We start from the raw sequence: 23,508 nt of genomic DNA, 5'->3' as shown, positions 1-23,508 counted from the left end.
CACACCGTCCTTTATGAGGCCATGGTCATTTTGCCCCCTTCATTGTGTGTCAACTTAATAGGAAGATTATATATGATCAGCTTTATCACACTTGTAGAATGTTGTCACAAGTCCATGTTGTCTAGTGAGACTCCAAAGTCCACTTAGGAGGCTTTCTAAAATAAGTATCTGGGTAGCTTTTAGTGAAACGAAGTTTGATGTGAAGGTGAAATTTCTCCATTTTCACTGGAGATTTCGCAGTTTGTTGCTCATAGATGGCAATATTTTTTCTTTATAGGTTCTCCAACATCATCTATTTCAACTCTAATTCAGACAGCCTTACTCATTGTGCAGTACCTGCAGCGAGGGCTGAGTTTAGACAGAGCCTTTTCTGAAGCATGCTGGAAAGCATATGTCCGCTCCCAGCACTCACCAGCAAACCAGAAGGTACCATGAAGTGTTTCAAACTGCTTTCTAAATTATAACACTCTACATTATTTAGTACAAGGAAATTCTTTTTTGTTGATGATAAATTTAATGACCTGACCATGCAGTTATTCTCTAGTAGAGATCTGGTATCCAGGTACTTTCCTGGAAAATAGGTTAAATGTATTATATGCTTGAAATTTATCATCAGAAAAAGTAGCAGTTAGCTTATAATGTACATTTTTGATAATAGCACATATATGTTGGTGCCTATACATGATGCATTTTTATCTCGTACCAGCTCGGGCAGGCTTTACTGGAGAAACATATTTCTTCTCTGCGAGCACATGAAACCTGGGGTAACTCCATTCTTGCTGTGGGGCTGTGGCCAGATTCTCTACCCTCAGCTCTCTTTGCAATGGAAGATTCTCACCTCTCTATCGTACGAAGTGATGGACAGATCTTAGCATATTGCCTCAACAGGATGAGCATGAAAACGAGCAGCTGGGCAAGGTTAGCAGAGCCTTGAGCCCGTGTGTCTCTGGCATCTTCACTGTGTTGTTTGTTTTTTATGTAATGTTTGTCACCCAACATATTAGACCAGAATGTTATGTGGCCATTTATTACCAGCTGTCAGAGGTTCATTGTGATATTGCTCTCTATTTGTTATTCATTCCGTATATGTTTTAATTGTCCTCTTCAGAGGGGACTCATCTTTTCCCCAATACCTCTTTGATCTGTTATCTGTAAAGTTATTTTTCTGGTTCTTTGAAATGTAAAATGAAAGTTCATTCTAGTACTGACTTTGCATATTCCGATGAATTTCAGGATTCAGCCTCTTACCTTGCCAGACTTAGAGAAAATTATGCAGTCCCCCAACCCCGAGAGCCTGAAATTTAGTTCTGTTGAAGTGGATACTCTTTGGATCGATGAACCAGAAGTTCTGGCCATGGCTGTTAAATTGCTCATAGAAAGAGCAACCAATCAAGATTGGATGCTCAGAGTTAAGTGGCTTTACCATTTAGCCAAGAATATACCACAGGGGCTTGGTGAGTAGAAAAGCTTAATTTGTATAATGAGTGAATTTACACCTCTCTGTTTTAGTGCCTCAGCAGCTATGTTATTCTAACTACACTGCTACTTTATACAGGGGAGATCACATAGCAAGAAATTTGTGACCTAGCATTACTGTTTGTATAGTTGTTAAAAAATTAAAAATCATATCTGCCCTTAGGTGTGACCCAAAAGAAACTTCTTTCCCATGTAATGCTTAGCATTTCAAGGTCTGTCCACCTTTTTGTCAAATCCAACAGGAAAATGTACTATATTATGTAACTTTTTATTTTCTTGAACATCCTGCTTCTTGTATAAATAATGCTGCACAACCATTTTATCTGAGAAAGGTGTTGCTTTTGGTGAATTCATTTCCCCTAGAAGTACCTAAGAGATTTACTAAATTCCAGGTGCTCTAAGTTGTCACGCTTAATATTTTTGTACTTTTTTCATTCTAAAAGATGAAAAAGCAACAGTAACAACATTACATGGGTTGTACAGTACAGGACATGGAATTTGTTGGTAGAACTTGTTTAAAGTAATTAGTAATTAGTTTACATGAGCCTTTTTGTTCCATGAGAATTTATAGATAAGCCAGTGAATGTGTATATTATTGTGGTAATTGTGATCTGTCTAAAAATGGTTCCTGTGTGATAGCTACTAGCCACAGGTCACTGTAAAAGGTAACTATGAACTGATTAAGGTGAAATAAAATCTAAAGTCCAGTCCCTTAGTTGCACTGACCACATTTCAGTTGCTAACAGGTGACTAGTGGCTGCTATAGAACATTTTCGTCATTGTGCAGAAAGTTTGGTTGGACAGCCTGCTTTAGATACTGAAGTTTGCTTCTCCTTCCTCCACAGAGTCAATACAGATTCATTTGGAAGCCAGTGCTGCATCTCTTAGGAAATTTTACTCAAATTCTCTCTCAGCTGGGATCAGTAATGTCATCAAAATATTACAACCAAATATAACAGGTACTGCACCTGATTTGATTTCCATTGAGTTCCCAGGGAAAAGACCTGTCAGAGTACCACTGCAACATGGTATTTTTTAGAACACTCGGAGCATCCAGATGCAAATTCCACTTCTTTGTCTGAAACCAGCCATTTATCCTTCAGTTTCTGAAAAAGGATGATACACAGTGAAGTGGGAAGAACATGGGCGTTGGAAGGCTGGGCTCTGGTTCCAACTTGTCCACAGACTGCCTTGTTGATTTGGGGCCCATCATTCATACTCACTGCCTGTGTTTAAAAAAACATAGAAATTAAATTCACTTATATAGGGTCCCTTCTACTTATAACATTCTGTTACTTATTAGTACTATTAACAGAAAGGTTTTTAAACTAGAAAGCTATTAGACTTGAAGGGAAAACAAGGATCAATTGCTTAAGGAAATATAAACCCTTGATAAAAGTTATAAAGCCTTCAAAAAAAACTCATAAAACCATATGATGAAAGAAATAGCCATCCAAGCTGTCTAATCAAATGAAGTATTCAAAATTTTTTAAATTAATGAGTGAGATAGAAGACTTGCTTACTGGAGCAGAATAATATAAAGTTGATTGAATGTAAGTATTAATAAGGAAAATAGGTGACATTTTCACAGATACAGGTTTTGATTTTTCACCCCCATCTTCATTTGCTGTTGATCAAAATATATACCATTAGCCATTTGTTTTAGAAAAAAGTATGCATGATGCCTTTGTGCTGCTAAACCAATTCCCTTATGTACACTAAAGGTAATGAGGTGAATGTGAAGCAATCAAACAACAGAAAACTACTGTAAGTGGTCAGGTTGTGGCTGAACTAAGTGGTGGCTTTCCAATTATGAAGTAACTTTGGTTTTTGAGAATACAATTATAGAGTAGAGTAGCAGGTTCCCTTTTTAGCAGACACCACTTGCTTACTGTTGGAACATAGTCTGTCTTCATCTTCCTTTTCAACTGTGTTGCTCTGGATTGAGTAGTCTTACTGGATTTTGGGATGTGGCTTTCTTCCTTGATGTGCCTTACACAGTTGGCATTTGTCGTCTGCTGTATGGCGGAAGTCTTTGAAATTTGAAGTACTGACACGTCTTCTGCAGCCACCTTCAAGCTAATGTTAGCATTGTTTTGTCTTCACCTCCCTCCCTCTGGTTCTCACAACTTCTGGGGGGAGGGAGGGAGATCAGAGACCGATCACTGCTACTTGACAGAGAAGTGCCAAGTTTGAGCCAAAGGAGCTCAGTGAGGTGTCAGCAACAATGAGAAATGGCTTTTAGGTGAAATAACCTTGTTTTCTTATTGAAGCAAATAATGAGATGTATTCATTCATTTTCTGCCATGTAAGTTAGTTTTCTTGTGTTTAATGGCAAAAGATTGGGTAATTAAGCCCATGGATTATTTTTCTGACCAGTAGTAGGATCTGAGCAAGTGAATGCATTGGTTGGAATGTTTATGTTCCAGTAATGATTGCCTTTATATCCTACAGTGGAATGAATTTTCAGGGCTGGTAGAAATTTTGCATTTAGAAAGGAAATAACATAAAAGCTGTTGAACCCTACTTTTCTAGTATCATGTGCTGAAACCAGCACTTCTCTGTGCCACTCTTCCCCATCAGGACTGAATGTGGTCAACTTAAAACAATGAAAGCTCTCAACAAAAATTTGCCAGGCGAGGAGTTTAACGCCAGAATTTTTGTTTTGTTTTGTTTTATTAACCAGAAGAATGTGTGATTCCTTTGGACCCTCGATGGAATATGCAGGCTTTGGACATCATTCGAAGTTCGATGGACTTTGACCCGCAAATGGACCAGTCTGAGCAGCTCTTTGCCCTTTTAGAGTCCATTGCAAACAAGTAGGTGAAGCCTGCTGTTCTGGGCATTGTTTGCCTCACTGTACACTCTGGCTTCACAGGTGACACCTTTCCTCAGTCTCTGTCTTACGTTTGTTTACTCTTCTGAACCTAATGCCTGCTCCGTGATGGGAGTGATTGCCTCTATTACCACTTCTCCTTTGTGCTCAGAGAAGTAATTCTGACTGTGATGTCAAAATTCCTATAATTCTTGCAGATTCTTAATAATTAAATAGGGTGCTTTAAGAGAAACATCAACTTAGCATTAATGGTGGGATATATTTTATGGGTAATTCCTTATCATCGGATAGTCATGTTGCTACTGTTTTCTGGTTATGATTCCCTATAGCTCCTCCCATTTTCATCTACCTGTTCTCTCACATGTCCTTTCCTTAATCATCTGTCTGTCACATCATTTCACTTCCTCAAATGCTAGAGACATATATGCTTCCGTTCACACTCACATATAAATTTACCTAATTGGCATATAAGCTAGCCTTTCCTCACCTTTTAATGTAATGACCAGCAGTTTCTTTTAATTGGCCATCAGTGTAATGCAGTCTTTAAAATAATATTGTAATTGAAGTATAATGTTCATTACAGAAAAGCGTACTTAATGGGTATGCATGGTTTTGATGAGTTTTCCCAAAGTGAACTCATGCATGTGATGAGTGCAAGCATCTCAGAGACCCCCTTGTTTCCTCCTCTAGTAACTCCCCTAAACCTCCCCAGGCGACTTCTAACACCACAGATTACTTTTATGATGCTCACTTTTTAAGGTCCCAGTACAGTAACAGAGCAACAGAATGAGGCCTGGCCATGTACCTAGACACAGCTTTTTCCAGCCATCTGTCCTCCTCCCTCCAACTTTGTTGTCATCACTCTCACCTGTTTCTTTAAGTCCAGAATTTGTAGAAGCAGGAGAGGAATGTCAGGTTGAAGGACATTGATGTTTCAAGGATTCTCAGGATTCAGCAGATAGAGGATGTGATTGAAAAGTATTATTCATCAATAATGATTTGTTATGTTATTGAATCTCATTTCAGGACAATCATATATCTTGACCGGGAAAAACGAATTTTTACTGAAGCAAATCTGGCTTCTGTTGGTGGCAAAAAGTTAAGAAATAGTGTCTTGAGAATGTCCTTTGAATTCCATAAAGGTAAGAACACTGCCTTTCATATTCTTCAGTTACACATCTGATTGCAAAATGTTGCTGAAGTTAAGAGACATATTGATGAACTGCTGTCATTTTATTGGTTCCTTTTAATTTGCTGGCCTGATTTTAAACATGTTCCATTACTTAGTACTAGTGATAGACTGTTTGGTTTCCTTTACTTTTTATAACAACTGTATGCCATGTAGGCTCCATATTCTAAAAGGGGAAAGGGAGGCACACAGATGCTCAAGGTCACATCTCTAACAAGTAACAGTTAAAACGTGAAACCTAGGTCTGTTGGCTCAACAAGTACATGCTCATAAATATTTGGTTATAGGTTCTTTCTTCCTCCCTACTTTATTTTTTAAACTGAAAAGATATCCATGCTTGTTGCGGAAAATTCAAACTAAATCCTATATAATAAAAGCCTAATATGCTAAGTGTCCAGTCGTCTGTTCAACCAAAGTGTAATATGCTAATGATATGCTAAGGCCACTCAAGCACTCAATATGATGTGCACTGATCACCAGGGGGCAGACAGTCACCCAGTCGACCAGTTGCTCTGACATGCACTGATCACCAGGGGGCAGATGCCTCGACCGGTAGGTTAGCTTGCTGCTGGGGTCCAGCTGATCGGGACTGAATGAGATGGGCCGGACATGACCTGGAGCCCTCCCGCAGTCCCTCCCCAGCTGGCCAACCTCCTGTGTCCCTCCCCAGCCCCGATCGTGCACCAGTGGGGTCCCTCAGCCTGGCCTCATCCCTCTCGCAATCCGGGACCCTTCAGGGGATGTTGGAGAGCCAGTTTCAGCCCAATCCCGCAGGCCAGGCTGAGGGACCCCATTGGTGCACGAATTCGTGCACCAGGCCTCTAGTAGAAACATAAAATTGCAGAATTAAGCTTTTAAAGCTGTTACTGTTAATAGTACATTTGTTTGTATCTTCTCATAACTGTGCTCTCTGTCCATTCAAACATGTATACACTTAGTATTTCTTTTGTATTTAAATGAATACTTGTTTAAAATATGTATTACTCTGTAATTTTCTTTTTTTCATTAAGACATTGTGAACATCTATAGCAGTGATGGCGAACCTTTTGAGCTCGGCGTGCCAGCATTTTGAAAAACCCTAACTAAACTCTGGTGCTGTGTCACATATAGAAATTTTTTGATATTTGCAACCATAGTAAAACAAAGATTTATATTTTTGATATTTATTTTATATATTTAAATGCCATTTAACAAAGAAAAATCAACCCAAAAAATGAGTTAGTGTGTCACCTCTGACACGCGTGTCATAGGTTCGCCATCACTGATCTATAGGTATACATGCATGATCTGCAAAGTTTAATAGTAAGCAAAGAAGACTTTGCTTTCAATTTGACCTTTCAAAATTGACCTTTGTACTGGGGATAATATTACATTTCATATTACAGCTGATTTTGAAAATGTCCAGAGATTAATTTAAATCTGATGGGATGTTTTTATTTTATTTATGTCAACTCTAAGATCCAGAGAGCTATCAGAGCCTGCCCCATGAAATTGTGGTTAATCTTGCTGCTTTTTTTGAACTTTGTGATGCACTAATCCTGCTCTGGGTACAGTCCTCCCAGGGAATAGTGTCTGATGCCAATGTCAATGAGGTAAGGAAAAATGTACCTATTTTTATTCTAACAACATCGTCTTGGTACAAAGATTCTTAGGAACGAGACTAACTTTTATTATGTCAAATATTGAGAAATTTAATTGTTCTTAACACTTATACACAGTTTAAAGCTTTATTAGGGTATAATTGATATATAACAAATGGCATGTATTTAAAGTGTTCCATTATACGGTATATGTATATACCTATGAGTCCCTTACCACAATCAAGATAGTGAACATATATCCATTACCCTCAAACTTTCCTTGTGTTTTTTTGTATTCCTGTCCCCTGCCCCCACCCCAACCAGGTATCTATTGCTCTGCTTTGTGGTACTATAGCATATTCTATAAATGAAATTATGCAATACATATTCTTTTTTGTCTGATGATTTTCATTCAAAATAGTTATTTTGAGATGCATCCATATTGTTTGGTGTATCAAGAGTTCATTAAGATTGCCTAGTAATTCCATTAAATGTATGTATTGTAACTTATTTATCAATGTATGTGTTGCTGGACTTTGGAATTTTTAGTTTCATTTTAATTTACTTAAGCCTTCTAGACATCACTGTCACATGTGGATTTAATTGAGTTTTGAATCTGGATTATTCTAGTAATTCTATTAAACTAGAGTAGCAGGTCTTAAACCCTTTGGTCTCAAGACTCCTTTATGGTTTTAAAAGTTACTAAAGATCCAAAAGAACTTTTGTTTATATGGTTACATCAATATTTATTAAATTAAGATATAAATCTGACAAATATAAAAAATAGTTATTTATCTGTTTAAAAACACAATAACGAATCCATTTCATGTTAATATGAATAACATTTTAAATGAAAAATCAACTCTTTTCCAAAACAAAAATTAATGAGAAAGAGTGGTACTGTTTTACATTTCTGTATGTCTTTTTAATTTCTGGCTTTACTAAAGAAAGCTGGATTCTCACATCTGCTTCTGCATTCATTCTCTTGCAATATATTTGTTTGGGTTGAAAAACTGGCCTCTATTCATAGTTTTGAGGTTGGAAAAGGGAGGAGTATCTTAATAGACATTTCATATAATTGTGAATATTTTTCTTTGATACTATACCACAACTTGACAAGTGGTGGTTTTATAAAGGTTACTTGTAATATGGAATCCAAAAAAATGTCACTAATCTTGTTAAGCTAGTATATTAAAATCCATTGGCCTAGCTTGCTCTTTGGATAGACTTTTACCCTTGTGTGCATTTATAGCTGATGTATTGGTAATTTGGAAAATATTGTTCTCTGAGTTATCAGATCTTCCAAATGCTAACATATGTCATTCTTCTATATAAGTAAAGTCACAGTCATAAAAAAAATTACTGCAAACCTCATGAGAAAAATCTTTTTTTAAAAAAATATATTTTATTGATTTTTTACAGAGAGGAAGGGAAAGGGATAGAGAGTTAGAAACATCAATGAGAGAGAAACATCGATCAGCTGCCTCCTGCATGCCCCCTACTGGGGATGTGCCCGCAACCAAGGTACATGCCCTTGACCGGAATCGAACCTGGGACCCTTCAACCCGCAGGCCGACGCTCTATCCACTGAGCCAAACCGGTTAGGGCAGAAAAATCTTTTAATGTTGGGAAGGTTTTTCTAAGTTTTAGGTTTTGCTTAAAAGCTTGAATTTTATCACTGGCAGCATATACTCTGAATTGTTTTTCATGACCTGACAGATTCACTTTATTCATTTTCAATACAGTATTTGCCAGATACCCAGTCACAGTTTGCCTATTATCTTTTTTTTGGGGGGTGGGGGGGTGTGGTACCATCAGTATAAATGTCAACATGGGAAAGAGGCAAGTAATGCGTTATTATTGTTAACATAGCTTTAACTTCATGGAAACCGTGAAAGAAATCACTAATCTTGAGACTACTTGCTGTAAAAATACATTTTTGCAAGAGCAGTGTTGGGGACTCACATTTACCTAATTTGCATTCAGAGCTACATAAATGAAAACAGTGGGTATTGTTAGAAATGGACCCTGACATATGTGGTCTGTTGATTTTTATTTTTATTTTTTTTTTTGGGGGAGGAGGGTTAATCCTCACCTGATGATATTTTTCCCATTGATTTTTAGAGAGAGTGGAAGGAAGGGAGAGACATACACACACACATACACACACACACACACACACACACACAGAAACATAGATGTGAGAGAGACACATTGATTGATTGCCTCCCGCACACGCCCTGACTGGGGCCGAGGATCAAGCCTGCAACCGAGGTATGTGTCCTTGACTGGAATCAAACCCGTGACCCTTCAGTCCACAGGCTACAGGCAGGCAAGTCTAACCACTGAGCGACTGGGTAGCAGGGTCAGTTGATTTTGTTGTTATTGTTTTTGCCAGATGTGCAAAGGTCGTTTACTGGAGAAAAAGAGTCTATCCTACAAATGGAACAACTAGATGTTCATATAATAAAGTAATGAACATTATATCGAAAGTTATTTCAAAATGGACCATAGCCTAATATTAAAGCCAAAACTATGAACTGTCTAAAAGAAAACAGGAGAAAATCTTCATAACCTGAGGATAGGAAAAGATTTTGGAAGATTGTTTTTAAAAGTTTCATCAAAATCAGACACTTCTGTTCTTAATAGACAACTTTAAGAAAATGGAAACACTGGGAACAGGTGTTTAAAAATCATACATAAATTATATAAACAAACTAATAAGACAGCCCAATTTAAAAAATGAGAAAGATTTTTTTGAATAGATGTTTCTCAGAAGATGTAAGAATGCCTAGTAAGAACTTGAAAAATTGCAAGATCATTAGTTATCAAGGAAATGGAAATTGAAACCATAGTGAGGTGTCACACACCAAAATGGCTAAAATTATAATGACTACCAGCAGGTAATATTAGCAAGGAAATGGAACAACTTGGACTCGCCTATACTGTTGGTTGGAAGACAAAACAGTGCAGTTGCTTTTTAAGACAAGTTGGTGGTTTCTTATAAAATTACTTCTACACTTAACCATAGGACCCAGTAATTCTGTTTTCTCTAATGTAATAGCTCTGAACTTTTAAGTATTAGGAGCAAAGATTTTTTTGCCTTCTCTGACTGCCTTATTGTCCCTAAAAATATTCCAGTGGAATATTAGACCTTTCACGTGTGCATGGTGAGTATTGGTTAATAATTGAAGTCTATGTCTTTTCTGGGAGATGTTTGTGAGCAGTTTTGGTTTCCATTGTTTTTAGATCTTGGCTTCTCTGCGGTGGCGGGACCGGTTTTGGACTGTGGCTGACACAGTAAAGGTGGATGCCCCAGGGCTGGCCCTGCTTGCCCTGCACTGGCACTGGGTTTTAAAACATCTGGTCCGTCAGATTCCCCAACTCCTGATGAACCATGAAGACAAGTAAGACTCATGTTTAGAGTAATAATGTCAATATCTACAGTATTAATGATGTTAAAGAGAAGATGGCTTGGAATTGAAACTTCTTTCTTTGGTTTATTCCCTTGGCCTACTAGTGAGTGTAAATCAGATATAAAATGTAAATGATGTCTCTTATTGTTCAGCATGTTCCCCTTTCCTTACTTCCCCTCTGCCCTTTTTCTCCTTCTCTAAAGATATTACAAAGAGGTCCAGACTGTCTCAGAGCATATTCAGAATTGCTTGGGGAGCCCAACTGGTGGCTTCACTGGTATAAAGAAGTTGCAGAAGTTCCTAGGACGACCGTTTCCTTTTAAGGTAAACCTTGGAATCATGTAATAATCAAAGGTTTGACCTCTTCTCAAGTTCTTCTGGGATGTGAAACTGCCATTCAGTTGGACTCATCCTTGCCTGCAAAGCTTACCTGTTAAGTGGCCAACGAATACTATTAACTGATTTGTTAAAAGTTATCATTTTACTTACTCTTGGGACTACTAAGGCTAGGTAGTAACTTTATTACAGTAAAATCTTCTGAGAGCATCAGAACAAACAAACCGTATATTTTCTAGAAGCACTGTGGAAATTGTTTGAATCTTTTCTCAGACTTGAATAGGTTGCTTAAAAGAACCACATTTCTTCTCTACAGTAGGCTCTCCTGGTTTTTATTGTTTCAGGACAAGCTGGTGGTGGAGTGTTTTTCACAACTGAAAACTCTTAACAAAGCCCTTGCCATCAGGGAGCGGATGGCTGTTATGGGGGAGAGTGTATGGCTAGAAGACATCAGTCGGCTCCAAGTGGTTGCTTCTGAATGGACATTAAAGAAAAGTCTCCTACAGGCTTGGGGGTTGGTCCTCAGAGCTAATATTCTGCAAGATACCAACCCAGGTAACATACTCTGCAATCTGGCCTGCTGACAGATACTCTCAGAGTGTGTCTGCCACCCTGCAGTCAATAAGTTCTAAGTTTTTCCCTTAGGTTTTCTTCTTTTGCTTTTCCCCCTTGGTATACTATAACTACCATTAAATAAGTGTCAGGCGTAGAGCTAAACTTCACATACATTGTTTAATTCTGGCATTAGACTTCTGCAGGGATTAATAACATTTCACAGATACAACACTCAAGCTCAGGTTAAGCTGCACTTTGGTTAAGCTCACAGTCATATTACTGGCTGTTGGGAATCTGATCCTATACGATTGACTGCTGTACAATGATGCCACATGTGTCCTTTTGTCCAGATGAATTGAAGAATCTTGTGAATGCTCAGTGTTTAGAAGTAAAAGCCAAAGGAATTTCACTTGGTTTTCTGGAGCGAAAGCCCAGTGATGCTTCCACCCCATCTCAGCCAGATTTCACCTCCTTAATCCAACTCACCAGGAGTGTTCAGTTATGGCCTGCAATGGAGTATCTGGCTGTGCTTTGGCAGTACAAAGTGACAGCTGATTTTATGACACAGGCTTGTCTGAGAAGGTAAGCCATTTTTCTTGGGGGAACTTCTTTTCTTGTTAGATTAATCTGTGTGTCCTACATGTGACACAAAGCACAGACTTGTCTTGAGGGGGAGTAGTTGCCGAAGCAGAGGGAGGTCAGTTGCCACTTTAGAAAGCCACAACTTCTTGAAGATTCTTGCTTGTCTTCACTCCACCTTTAAAAGATGCTGGCTATTTTTCCAGTAGTGTTTGCTCATTTTTTAAGTAAATGTATTCTAAGTTCAGTGTTTTTCATATTTCTGTACATAGCAGTTTTCTAGCCATTCATTGATGGTTCACAGCCTACCCTCTCTCCCTCTTTATTTTTGGAACAGGTCCAGTAAAAATCAGCAACCCCAGATAGATGAGGAAATAAGTAATCACATCACATTTTGTCTTAAGCACACACCAGTTGCTCCGCAAGAACTTCGAGGCCTTTGGTCCTTACTGCATCATCAGAAGGTAAAAAACCAAAATTAAAAAGAAATAAACCTCCTTTACACCATGAGCTGATTAGATTTTTCTATGGCAGACTAGTTGCAGCACGTTTTATTTAATCTCAAAATTACATGTTGCAAACTCCATTCTTACTTGAGTTAACTTCAAGGGGGAGAATTTTTAATGTTCTTTTGCAATAGTTACCTGGGTATTTCTCAGCTCCAATCACAGGATCATTCTATTCATTTTCCAGTTAAAAGAGGATAAAGTATTTGCTTATTTTTATTTTATTTTCTCAAAAATACATTGTGAGAGTGGGTTTTACTCTTCCCCCAAGAATAACTATTGAATGTGAAAAATGGTAAACTGTAGTTAATACAACTTCATTAGTACAATCTTAATTTTTTAAATAATGTTTTATTTATCTGTTTTACTGTTGGGAATCAATTATAATTGTTTGATTTATTTTACTTATGTAAACAGATCTGTTCTTAGTTTTTTTTTGTTTTTAATCCTCACCTGAGGATATGTTTTTCATTGATGAGAGAGAGAAATATTGATGTGAGAGAGAAACATCAATTGGTTGCCTCATGCACATGCCCCCACCAGGGATTAAACCTGCAACCTGAGTATGTGCCCTGACTGGAAATTGAACCCGCAACACTTTGGTACACAGATAACCATCTAACCACTGAGCAACACTGAGCAACACTTACTCTTATAAAATTACTAGAGGCTCAGTGCACGAATTCGTGCACCTTGAAAGGAACCGTGGGCCGTGAGGCTGCGGTAGGCACAGGGGTGGGTCTCAGCCCATCCTCTGTGCCCCCGCCGGGCCCCTCCCGCCATGGCCCCCAGCCCCCTGTCTGTCGTCAATCCCGCTTCCGCCGCTGCCACTGCTCCCACATGCTGACGACGCCGGCCCCACTCGCACCCACTGACCGCGTGGAGTGATTGGGACCAGCGCCAGCAGCAGGTGCAAGTGGGGCTGGGGCCCTCAGTGGGTGCGAGCGGTGGCTGCTGCCCTGATCACCCCTCAGGAGCAGAGGGAGGTGGAGAAGCCCTCAGGGGCTATCAGGGCCAGCAGCGGGGTTCAGCGGCGGCTCCAGCACCAGCTGTGGGTGCGAGTGTGGCTGGCGCTGGCAGTGGGTGCGAGCAGCGGCTCCAGCGCCAGCTGCGGGTGCGGGTGCAAGTGCAAGTGGGGCCGGTGCTGGCAGCAGGTGTGAGCGTGGGGCGGGACCACAGCGTGTGGGAGCAAAGAATTTTCAGTAACCACCAGAGGCTCACCCAGATGACAGTGACCAGCGCCCCGCCTTGGTCTGGCACCCTCGCTCACCTGCTTCACCATTCTGCTGCAGCCAACGCCCGCCATGGTCCGCACACGCCCCCTGGTGGTCAGTGCATGTCATAGTGACCGGTTGTTCGGTTGCTCCAGTTCCACCATTGGGTCTATTTTCGTATTAGCCTTTTATTATATAGGATAATCAGGGTAGCTCTGGCCGGTATGGGTCAGTGGTTAGAGCATTGGCCCATGCACCGAAGTGTCAAGGGTCCAGGAGATGTACCTGGGTTGCAGGTTCAATGTGTGAGGCAACTGATTGATGTTTCTCCCTCACATCAATGTTTTTCTCTCTCTACCTTTTTTTTCCTCTGCAGTCAATGAAAAAACATATCCACAAGTGATAATTAAAAAATATTCATATATATATATATATATATATATATATATATATATATTCAGGATAAGTTACTTTACCAAAATCACCAGGATGGCAGAAAATTAGGAACATCAGGATTAATATCTTTAAACCCATATTAATTTTAAATGGATCTTATAGAGGCCATATAACTTGATTTATGAAATATTTCTCATAAAGATTAATCATTCTTTATCTAATTATTCTTTATCTCTAGGTGTCTACAGAAGAAATTACCTCTCTGTGGTCTGACTTATTTAATTCCACATTTATGTCTTTCTGGAGCAGTACTGTGACCACAAATCCAGAGTACTGGCTCACATGGAGCCCTCTGACCAATGCGCAGCAGAGGGAGAGGCCCAAGTCCCTTTTGGACTCCACACTGAAGGTTTGTTGGCATAAAACATAAAAATGTTTGGTGATAGTGGAAAAGGTTTTACAATAGATCTAGCAATAACTGTTAGCATAAAGCAGTGACTAAGTAATTATAGGACTTTATTTTCTACAGGATTTTAATAAGTGTACCTTCAAAGAAGATATTCCGTTTTAAATGATTTGGGAAGTTCTGAATTAAAGGAAAAAAGGTTCCTTAAAAAGTATTTTATCTCTTTTTTAATTAAAATACTCTTTTGACTAATTACAAAACATGTAAACACAGCATACATGTGTTCATGTGTGTGTATGTGCATGTATAGTAAAATTCAGTAGAAATAATCACTCTTTGCTCTGTATCTTTTCATTTGTTAAATATGTTTTTATTGATTTTAGAGAGAGAGAGGGAGAGAGAAACATCAATTGGCTGCCTCTGCACACCCACTATCAGGGATCGAACCTGCAACGCAGGGCATGTGCCCTGACTGGGAATTGAACCTGGGCCTTTTCCTGCATGGGATGATGCTCAACCAACTGAGCCACACCATCCAGGGCTTTGCTCTGTATCTTGTTTACCTGTATTTTATATTAAATATATACGTGAACAAAAATAAGATTTTTTTTGTTTACATAATACATTATGGAAACATGTACCTGTCATTCCAGCTTACTCTTTTTTTTAATTTAAATTCTTTATTGTTAAAAGTATTACATATGTCTCCTTTTTTCCTCCATTGATCTCTCCCGCCTGCTCCCACCCCCCAGCACATGCCCTTGATCCCTGCTGTGTGTGTCCATTGGTTATGCTTACACGCATGCACGCAAGTCCTTTGGTTGATCTCTTACCGTGCCCCCCCCCCCCACCTTTCCTCTGAGGTTTGTTGTTCTGTTCAATGCTTCTGTGTCTCTATATCTGTTTTTGTTCATCAGTTTATGTTGTTCTAGCTTATTCTTTTTAAGGTATTCCATCCTTCAGATGTGCTGGAATTTATTTAATCATAGGTTTTGAGGTTTCTTGTCTGTATTTCCTCCCTTTCCTGTAATAAGCATACTGTATCAATTCCCCTTGCATAAGCTTTTGTCCCTTTGAGTATTTCTGTGGATATAAGAACTGGAATTTAACCCTTGATTAAAGTACGCACAGTTAAAGAAATTATAGCTATTACCAGAATGTCAGTCAGGTGGTTTTTGCTTTACTTTTTAAACATGCCAGGAGCCAGTAAAGAGGGAGATCACGAAGCTCTGGACAACCACAGGACGACTTGGGACTAGAGCACAGTTTCCTTTATTATATACATGAGGACCTGTTTCTCCATTACATCGCCACACTGGTGTTATCAGCATTAAATTAGACAATTTTTACAATCTCATTTTAATCCATACACCTTTGATTATTTTTTGAGATTGAATATGATTATGTATCATTCATGTTCATTGCCCATTTTGTTTAAAAAATTGGGTTCGTCATTTTATTATTGGCTACCTCTTTTTAAAAAAAAAATATTTTTATTGATTTCGGAGAGAAAGGGAGACGGAAAGAGAAATGTCAATGATGAGAGAGAATCATAGATCAGCTGCCTCATGCACACCCCACACTGGGGATGGAGCCCACAACCCAGGCATATGCCCTGACGGGGATCAAACGTGACCTGGTTCTTAGATTGCTGCTCAACCACTGAGCCATGCTGGCTGGGCTTAATGTCTTCTTTTTAAATATGCTTATCCCTTTCTGCTTTCTGGCTTTGGTGCCGTGCTATTTATTTATTCATTTTTTATTTTGTCATTATTTTTAAATTTATTGGGGTAACATTGATTAATAAAATTGTTTAGGTTTCAAGTGTACAATTCTGTGATACATCATCTGTATATGGCAGGTCTCGTGCTTTTTTAAAAAAACTCTTCCTTCACTATACCTAGAATTAAAAAAACTATATTCCCATAATTCTTTCTGTATTTTTATTTTGTATTTAAATCAAGTTTATCTGGATATCTTGTTTTTTGAGGTAGACTTACAAATTTTTTATTTTTTGCAAACGTATCCAAATGCTGTATAACAGCACCATTTTTGACTAATTAACCCTTTCACTCTCATTTGAAATGCCACCTTGATTATATATTTTATTTTCCCATAAATTTTCAAGAATTTACTTTTGGAGTCTTTTCTATTCTGTTGCTCTATCAAAACTGTTTTGTTTTGTTTTTATTGAAAAATATCTCTCAAAGCCACTGGTGATAAACATTATGGGTCCCCGAGAGTTGTGTAGAGTTTCCTATTACATGTGTTTGAACAGCTTTTGCTGTGGACAGTTACTACTGTGTCCCAGATGAACAGTCCAAGGAGCACAGCTTGGCAAACTTTGTCCCTGACTCTTACATTTGTCTCCTATTTCTTTGCTTCTGAATCTCACCTTTCTGCAGTGTGTTCCGAGCTGTACTGCAAGAATGGCCTTCCTGCCCTAACTGGTTTGGCTCAGTGGATAGAGCGTCGGCCTGCGGACTGAAGGGTCCCAGGTTCGATTCCGGTCAAGGGCATGTACCTTGGTTGTGGGCACATCCCCAGTAGGAAGTGTGCAGGAAGCAGCTGATCGATGTTTCTCTCTCGTCGATGTTTCTAACTCTCTATCCCTCTCCCTTCCTCTCTGTAAAAAATCAATAAAATACATTAAAAAAAAAAAAAGGCCTTCTTAATGTCCAGGATTCAGGGGTTTTCCTCGCATTACTGAAGCACTCATTGCTCCTCATTCCTGGAGAATAGAGTCTACATTCCTTTAAGGCAGCGGTTCTCAACCTGTGGGTTGCGACCCCTTTGGGGGTCGAACGACCCTTTCACAGGGGTCGCCTAAGACCACCGGAAAACACATATATAATTACGTATTGTTTTTGTGATTAATCACTATGCTTTAATTATGTTCACTTTGTAACAATGAAACTACATCCTGCATATCAGATATTTACATTACCATTCATAACAGTAGCAAAATTACAGTTATGAAGTAGCAACGAAAATAATTATATGGTTGGGGGTCACCTCAACATGAGGAACTGTATTAAAGGGTTGCGGCATTAGGAAGGTTGAGAACCACTGCTCTAAGGCCTGCTAACACCTTATACCATTTAGTCCTCCTGGTCCTAGCAACCTGAACCTCTTTTCCTTATTCTTTTTCTTACCTCTAAGGTGCCAGTGCTACTTATTGAAATCCTTTTAATTAATTTCTAAAGTGACTTAACTCTTTATCCATTAGGGCCCTGGCAGTCTCAGTAGAGCCATGTTCTCCAAGTGCTGCTTCGAAGTCTTGACCAGCAGCTGCAGAGCAAGTCCCTGGGATGTGAGCGGCCTCCCCATCCTATCCTCCTCGCATGTCACTCTGGGAGAGTGGGTTGAAAGAGCCCAGCAGCTCCGGGATATCAGCTCAGTGCTTTGGACCAACATGGCTGTTCCTTCAGTAGCAGAGTTCAGGTATTCCCTCCCACTGGGCAGGCCGTAAAGCTCCTTTTGTTTCTCCAGAGTATGCATCAGGAACCTCAGTCAGAAATTGCTTCTCTGGTGGCCAGTTCCGGTAGGTGAAGGCCAGGGTGTTTTCTGGCTGAATCAGCAGGTTTTCAACCGATCACAGGCTACTGTGAACTGGCCAGCTGCTCAGTCAATTTTAAGCATGTCATGATCAAGAGAGTAATGCTTAGAAAATCATAGATTATATGAAAATGAAAACACCTAGTATTGGAGTGCAGTCTTTCATGTCATAGTGGGAGAAAGGAATGCTGTTTGATGCAATGCAAGCACTTAAGTGCTTCCTTATCCCCTCAGACGCACGGATTCCCGGCTCCAGGGGCTTGTGCTGTGCCGACACCTGGCAGGCCTGGCTGAGCTGCTCCCCGAGACCCTACGGCAGGAGTACATGCACAACTGCGAGCAGCTGCTGCGTGGGGACAGCCAGGCTTTTCAGCACGTGGGCCAGACTCTTGGGGACATGGCCGGGCAGGAGTTGCTGCCCAAAGACCTGCTGTGCCTCTTGCTTACCTCCCTACGCCTCCTGTTCGGGGAAGGGGAGGGTAAGCGGGACCTACCTGAGCCAGCCCGGCGTGGGAGCCTCTGGGTGAGCCTCGGCCTGCTCCAGATTCAGACATGGCTTCCCCAGGCACGCTTCGACCCTGCAGTGAAGAGGGAATACAAGCTCAGATATGCCAAGGAAGAGGTATGGAGACGAGAATTGGGGCATGGGCTCCGTCCTGACTGGCTGGATTTACTTAGTGTGTTAACCCCTTTTACTCCCTTTTGGGGGCACAGAGCATCAAAGGGGCAATTTTGCTCAAGATGCCCTGTGACTTCCCAGGATTGTGTTCTAAAGACTGCTTTTTCCCTCTGGGAGTTCCTCTGCGTGGGCTCAGGCCCTGGGAGAGGGGCCCTTCCTAGGGTGCTGCTATGTCTAGCTATAGGCTTCAGTGGGCAGAGGGCATGACAGCAGAACACCTGAGGCACTGCCAGGGAAGTGCTGTAGCCCTTACTATCCAGACGCCCTGCCCTGGAACTAAGTTTTGGATGTTTGATTTGGAAAGTACTTCAGACAGAGTATAGTATTCTATGGGTTTTGAACTTTTGTTGTTCGGTATTGAAAAGTCCAGAATCAAGTACATTCAGATCTTATGGGTACCTTTTCTATTTGAACCAAACCAGGAACTGCCTACATGAAGATAGTGAGATACTAGTTCTGTATTTTAAAGGAAAATTATATTATTGAAGTGAAGACTAAGTTGTTATAGCAGAGTCCCAGAAGTTCACTGTTGAAAATAAGGTAGTTTCTTTCACCTAATCACTTGAGGGACCTACCTGAGCCACCCCTCAGGTCATTCAGGAGCCCCAATTCTTCCAGTCCAGTGCTCTACCCTCCCCCCAGGGCATTGTCCTCTAGGGCAAGGTCTTAGCTGGGCATAGCAGACCAGCTTCTCCCTTTCTATTAGTTATACCAGCTGCAGTGCGAGTGGAAGACCCGAAACCTCTCGTCCGAGCTACAGACTGGAAGAGACCTGGAAGATGAAGTCATTATCAATTACTCTCATCCTCATATCAGGTAACACAGCAGAGTGGTTATTTGTGTTGGAGATTATAGTCTCTCCTTTTAAAAAAAGCATTTTGAGGTTGATCTTTGTAATGTAATTACAGTGTTAGCAGAGGTGATGATATATATCTCTGAACCACATTAACAATTAGATCCCAAAGCCATGGTTATAGTCAGGAAAAGATATGCTCTATGAAAGGAGGGGCCGGATTCACATGGGGCCAAGAGGGTTGAAAACAGAACTTACTCTTCACATGGAAGAAGTTGGGTGTGATGAGGTCCACTGTGTGGGTCTTGCTTTAGGAAATACTGTATGGTATTTGGGTTCTGAGTGCCTCTCAGAACTGCATCTGCCCTTTGAATTTGGACTTTGAGTAGGCCACTTAATGCCTTTAAGCTTCAGTACCCATATCTGTAAAAGGATAATAGTACCCACTTCAGTGAGTTGTGATGAGATATGCATCTAAATTGCTTAATTAACATCATGTGTGGCACGTAGTAACTGCTGTCTATATTATCCATTTTTATTATAATTGTTAATATCATATTATCCCTTAGTAGCAGGAATGTCTTCATTCTATTTTCCTGACAGCTCAGTCTAGATTTCTTGCTCTTCTTTTTGTATCATTTTGCCTTTAGGTTGCTTTACCAAAGAATTGATCAGCTGGAGAATCTAATATGCAGCCTGTCGAAGAAGCAGGCCTTCAGACCCCAGCTGCCTGCATATGAGTCCCTGGTGCAGGAGATCCACCACTACATCTCCAGCATCGCCAAGGCCCCGGCTGTTCAGGATCTGCTCACACGGCTCCTGCAGGCCCTGCAGATGGACGGGCTTCGGTCTGCCCAGGTGGCCCAGAACCTTCTGAAGGAGGAAGCCTCCTGGCAGCAGTCGCACCACCAGTTCAGGAGGCGGCTGGCCGAGGAGTATGCCCTGTATCCAGACTCCGTGACCCCACTGCAGGCATCCATCTTGCAGATGCAGCATGGCATGAGGCTGGTGGCATCCGAGGTCCACTCCTCACTCCACAGCAGCGTGGTCTGTGCAGACAGGCTGGACACTCTGGTCGCATCCCTGTTGGCTTTCCCATCAGTGGGCCCCACCTTCCCCACTTACTATGCTCATGCAGATGCTTTGTGCTCAGTCAAGTCAGAGGAGGTTCTGCGAGGCCTTGGGAAGTTGACCCTCAAGCGCTCAGGAGGAAAGGAGCTGGAAAGCAAGAGCCAGAGACCCTGCCCCACCCGAGAACAGCTGCTGCTGAATGCCCTTCTTTACCTGCGTTCCCATGTGCTCTGCAAGGGAGAGCTGGACCAGAGGGCCTTGCAGCTCTTCAGACACGTGTGCCAGGTAAGCCTGTCCCAGTGTGGGTCTACCCCAACCCCTCCTCAAGGGAGCTGGGAGCACAAGCAGGGCACCTGCATTACAGCAGTGTCAGTGTACATAGAGACTGTGATTACTGAGGGGGATATACTGTTGTTTCTTTCATTTCCTATTTAACGGTGGGGTTTGGAGGCCTTTGTTCCTCAGTTTTTAAGAGATTAAAAAAATCATAGTGATATTAGCCCTTTATCTGTGTTACACACTGCAAAGAATTTGTTGGTTTTCTTTTGACTTTGTTAGTTTTTGTCATATAATTTTTTATTACTATGAATAAAATAACATCTTATTTTCCCCTTACCAACAAAATCAACTTGTTCTCATTTTAAACAGTTAAAATAGTAAATATTAGCAAAAATTATTAGAATTTACCAAACTCTGTTAACATGTTGGTGTATCCCATTCTAGGCTTGCTTATTTGTGTCTATGTATATATATGTCTGTGACATTCTTATTTTATTTTAAGTCATTCCTCCCAGTGGTTTACAGTTTTTTTGTTTAGTAATAGAACCTTTTTAAAAATAAAAATCTTAACATAGTGACCCAATATTTAACTGATATAAATGTACTGGTTGAAAACAATTCCATCCCTTCCATGGTCCCTGAGATCGGTCCTTTAGTCACTAGAGTACTACAAACCAATAATAAAGTCCATTCTGTTTTGTGACTTGCTTTAAAAAAACCTAATAGCATTTGGTGATTATTTTCCCCATAATTATGGTATTCTTTACTTGCATCATGTTCAGCTGCTGCCTAGTTTTCCATTGTGTGGGTATGATATAAGTCATTTAAATAATTTCCTATAATTGAAGATTTATATTTCTGTGTACTTCTTCCTGCTGTTTTTTTGGGAAAAACCCAACAACACTATAAATAGTCTTATAACCAGGTCTTTGCATACAAATTCTAGGCAGCAGAATTGATGGGACAAAGATTAACTGCTTGGGCTTTTAATACAAATTATCTTACTGAATGGTGGATGCTTATCTTGATCAATACTCTGTGGTTTCTTTATTTTATACTTTTGCCAATTTAAGGACTTAAAATCTTAGAGGTAATAGGGGATTTAAGAAATGTCTGATAAGGCATATCCCAGTTTTGCCTGATTTTTAGTGAATCACACCCCCACACTGCCCCTCCCCTCTAGACCCTCCCCCCCCAGCCTGTCTTAGTGCAGAGCACCATTAACCCCTGACAGGAAGTTTTTACACCTGTAAAATGCTAATGCTGTAGCAAGGGGGGATTTAGGAAAGGGGTCGCTGTAGACACAGTTTGAAAACAAAGGCCATTTGCTCTCTGTTCCCTGAAAATTAGTTTCTTGTATGTTGGCATTTATTTGTTTTTTAACCATGATATTCTGTTTTCGTGAGAAATTAAGAGATAGTAAATCTTGTGCTTTTTCATTATAAGTGACTCAGCAAAGGCAAATAAGCTTCCTTCTGAACGTGTGACTTTTCAGGAAATCATCAATGAGTGGGATGAGCAGGAACGCCTTGCCCAAGAGAAGGCTGAGCAGGAGAACAGCCTGTACAGATACAGGAGCAGGAGCTCCCGGACAGCCCTGAGCGAGGAGGAAGAGGAGGAGCGGGAGTTCAGAAGACAGTTTCCACTGCATCAGCAGGTCAGGATTTGTTCTGGAATGAATTCCCTTGATAACACACACACACACACACACACCTCCATGGTTTTGCAGTCTTTTTACTAGATCATATATATATACACATACATATATATATATATATATATATATATATATATATATATATGTATGTATGTATATATATAATACGCAAAGTGTCCCCTTGGGAATGAGACTGGGAGACCGAGAGTTTGATCGTTTGCTGTGATGTGTGCTGACCACCAGGGGGCAGCATGGAACGAAGGAAGGCCCAGGCTAGCAGCTGGGGAAGGGAGGCCCTGGCCGGCAGTCGAAAGGCCCGATCTGCCCTGATCACTGGCCAGGCCTAGGGACTCTACCTGTGCACGAATTTCATGCACCAGGCCTCTAGTTGCATATAAGTCACTACCTCATTTTCTTGATTGTTCACACTCCATCTTTTCCCTTCCTTTTAGTCTGATAATAACTGGATTTAATATTTCTTTAAAGTTTGATTGCTCTAATGTTATTTACAGGACTTCGCAGATATTTTGGTAGAACCAACACTAGAGGAGAAGGGAACTTCAGATGGGCAAGAAGCAGCAGCAGCCACAGACCCCACCCTCCTCTCCCCAAGCTCCATGCAGGCTGTGATGCTGATTCACCAGCAGCTGTGCCTCAGCTTTGCTCGGTCCCTCTGGTACCAACAGACTCTGCCACCGCATGAGGCAAAGCACTACCTCAGCCTGTTTCTGTCCTGTTATCAGACTGGGGCATCTCTGGTGACACACTTCTATCCCCTAATGGGTATGGCTGTTTACTTTGTTATACTCTTGGGAATTCAAAATGAATAGATATATCATTGCTACTTCTGGAACAATGAAACCATTACCTCCCTGTTTTTCCTAGATTTAAAATTTTTTTTGTTTCTTTATTGATTAAGGTATTACATATGTGTCCTCTATCCCCTATTACCCCCTGCACAAGCGCTCCTTCCCCCCCCCCC

The 23,508-nt window shown here is 40.5% G+C and overlaps 1 protein-coding gene across 1 annotated transcript in view; it reads left to right on the top strand.

Annotated features, from left to right (window-relative positions):
• The window catches only part of MDN1 (midasin AAA ATPase 1), a 144,026-nt gene that overhangs the window by 76,415 nt on the left and 44,103 nt on the right, over nt 1-23,508 (top strand). Inside the window, exons 47-65 of the mRNA XM_014458412.2 lie at nt 278-426; nt 707-918; nt 1,234-1,454; nt 2,322-2,435; nt 4,163-4,295; nt 5,339-5,454; nt 6,960-7,093; nt 10,331-10,488; nt 10,701-10,821; nt 11,178-11,388; nt 11,739-11,970; nt 12,305-12,431; nt 14,322-14,492; nt 17,719-17,933; nt 18,282-18,669; nt 19,433-19,542; nt 20,170-20,875; nt 22,365-22,526; nt 23,039-23,309. Coding sequence (XP_014313898.1) covers nt 278-426; nt 707-918; nt 1,234-1,454; nt 2,322-2,435; nt 4,163-4,295; nt 5,339-5,454; nt 6,960-7,093; nt 10,331-10,488; nt 10,701-10,821; nt 11,178-11,388; nt 11,739-11,970; nt 12,305-12,431; nt 14,322-14,492; nt 17,719-17,933; nt 18,282-18,669; nt 19,433-19,542; nt 20,170-20,875; nt 22,365-22,526; nt 23,039-23,309 — 3,951 coding nt within the window. The remainder of the gene's footprint in view (nt 1-277; nt 427-706; nt 919-1,233; nt 1,455-2,321; nt 2,436-4,162; nt 4,296-5,338; nt 5,455-6,959; nt 7,094-10,330; nt 10,489-10,700; nt 10,822-11,177; nt 11,389-11,738; nt 11,971-12,304; nt 12,432-14,321; nt 14,493-17,718; nt 17,934-18,281; nt 18,670-19,432; nt 19,543-20,169; nt 20,876-22,364; nt 22,527-23,038; nt 23,310-23,508) is intronic.

The sequence above is a fragment of the Myotis lucifugus genome, unplaced genomic scaffold (assembly GCF_000147115.1).
Source record: "Myotis lucifugus unplaced genomic scaffold, Myoluc2.0 scaffold_96, whole genome shotgun sequence".
Lineage (NCBI taxonomy): Eukaryota > Metazoa > Chordata > Mammalia > Chiroptera > Vespertilionidae > Myotis > Myotis lucifugus.
The sequence above is the reverse complement of the archived record's forward strand: the minus strand, read 5'-3'. Positions and strand labels throughout refer to the sequence as shown.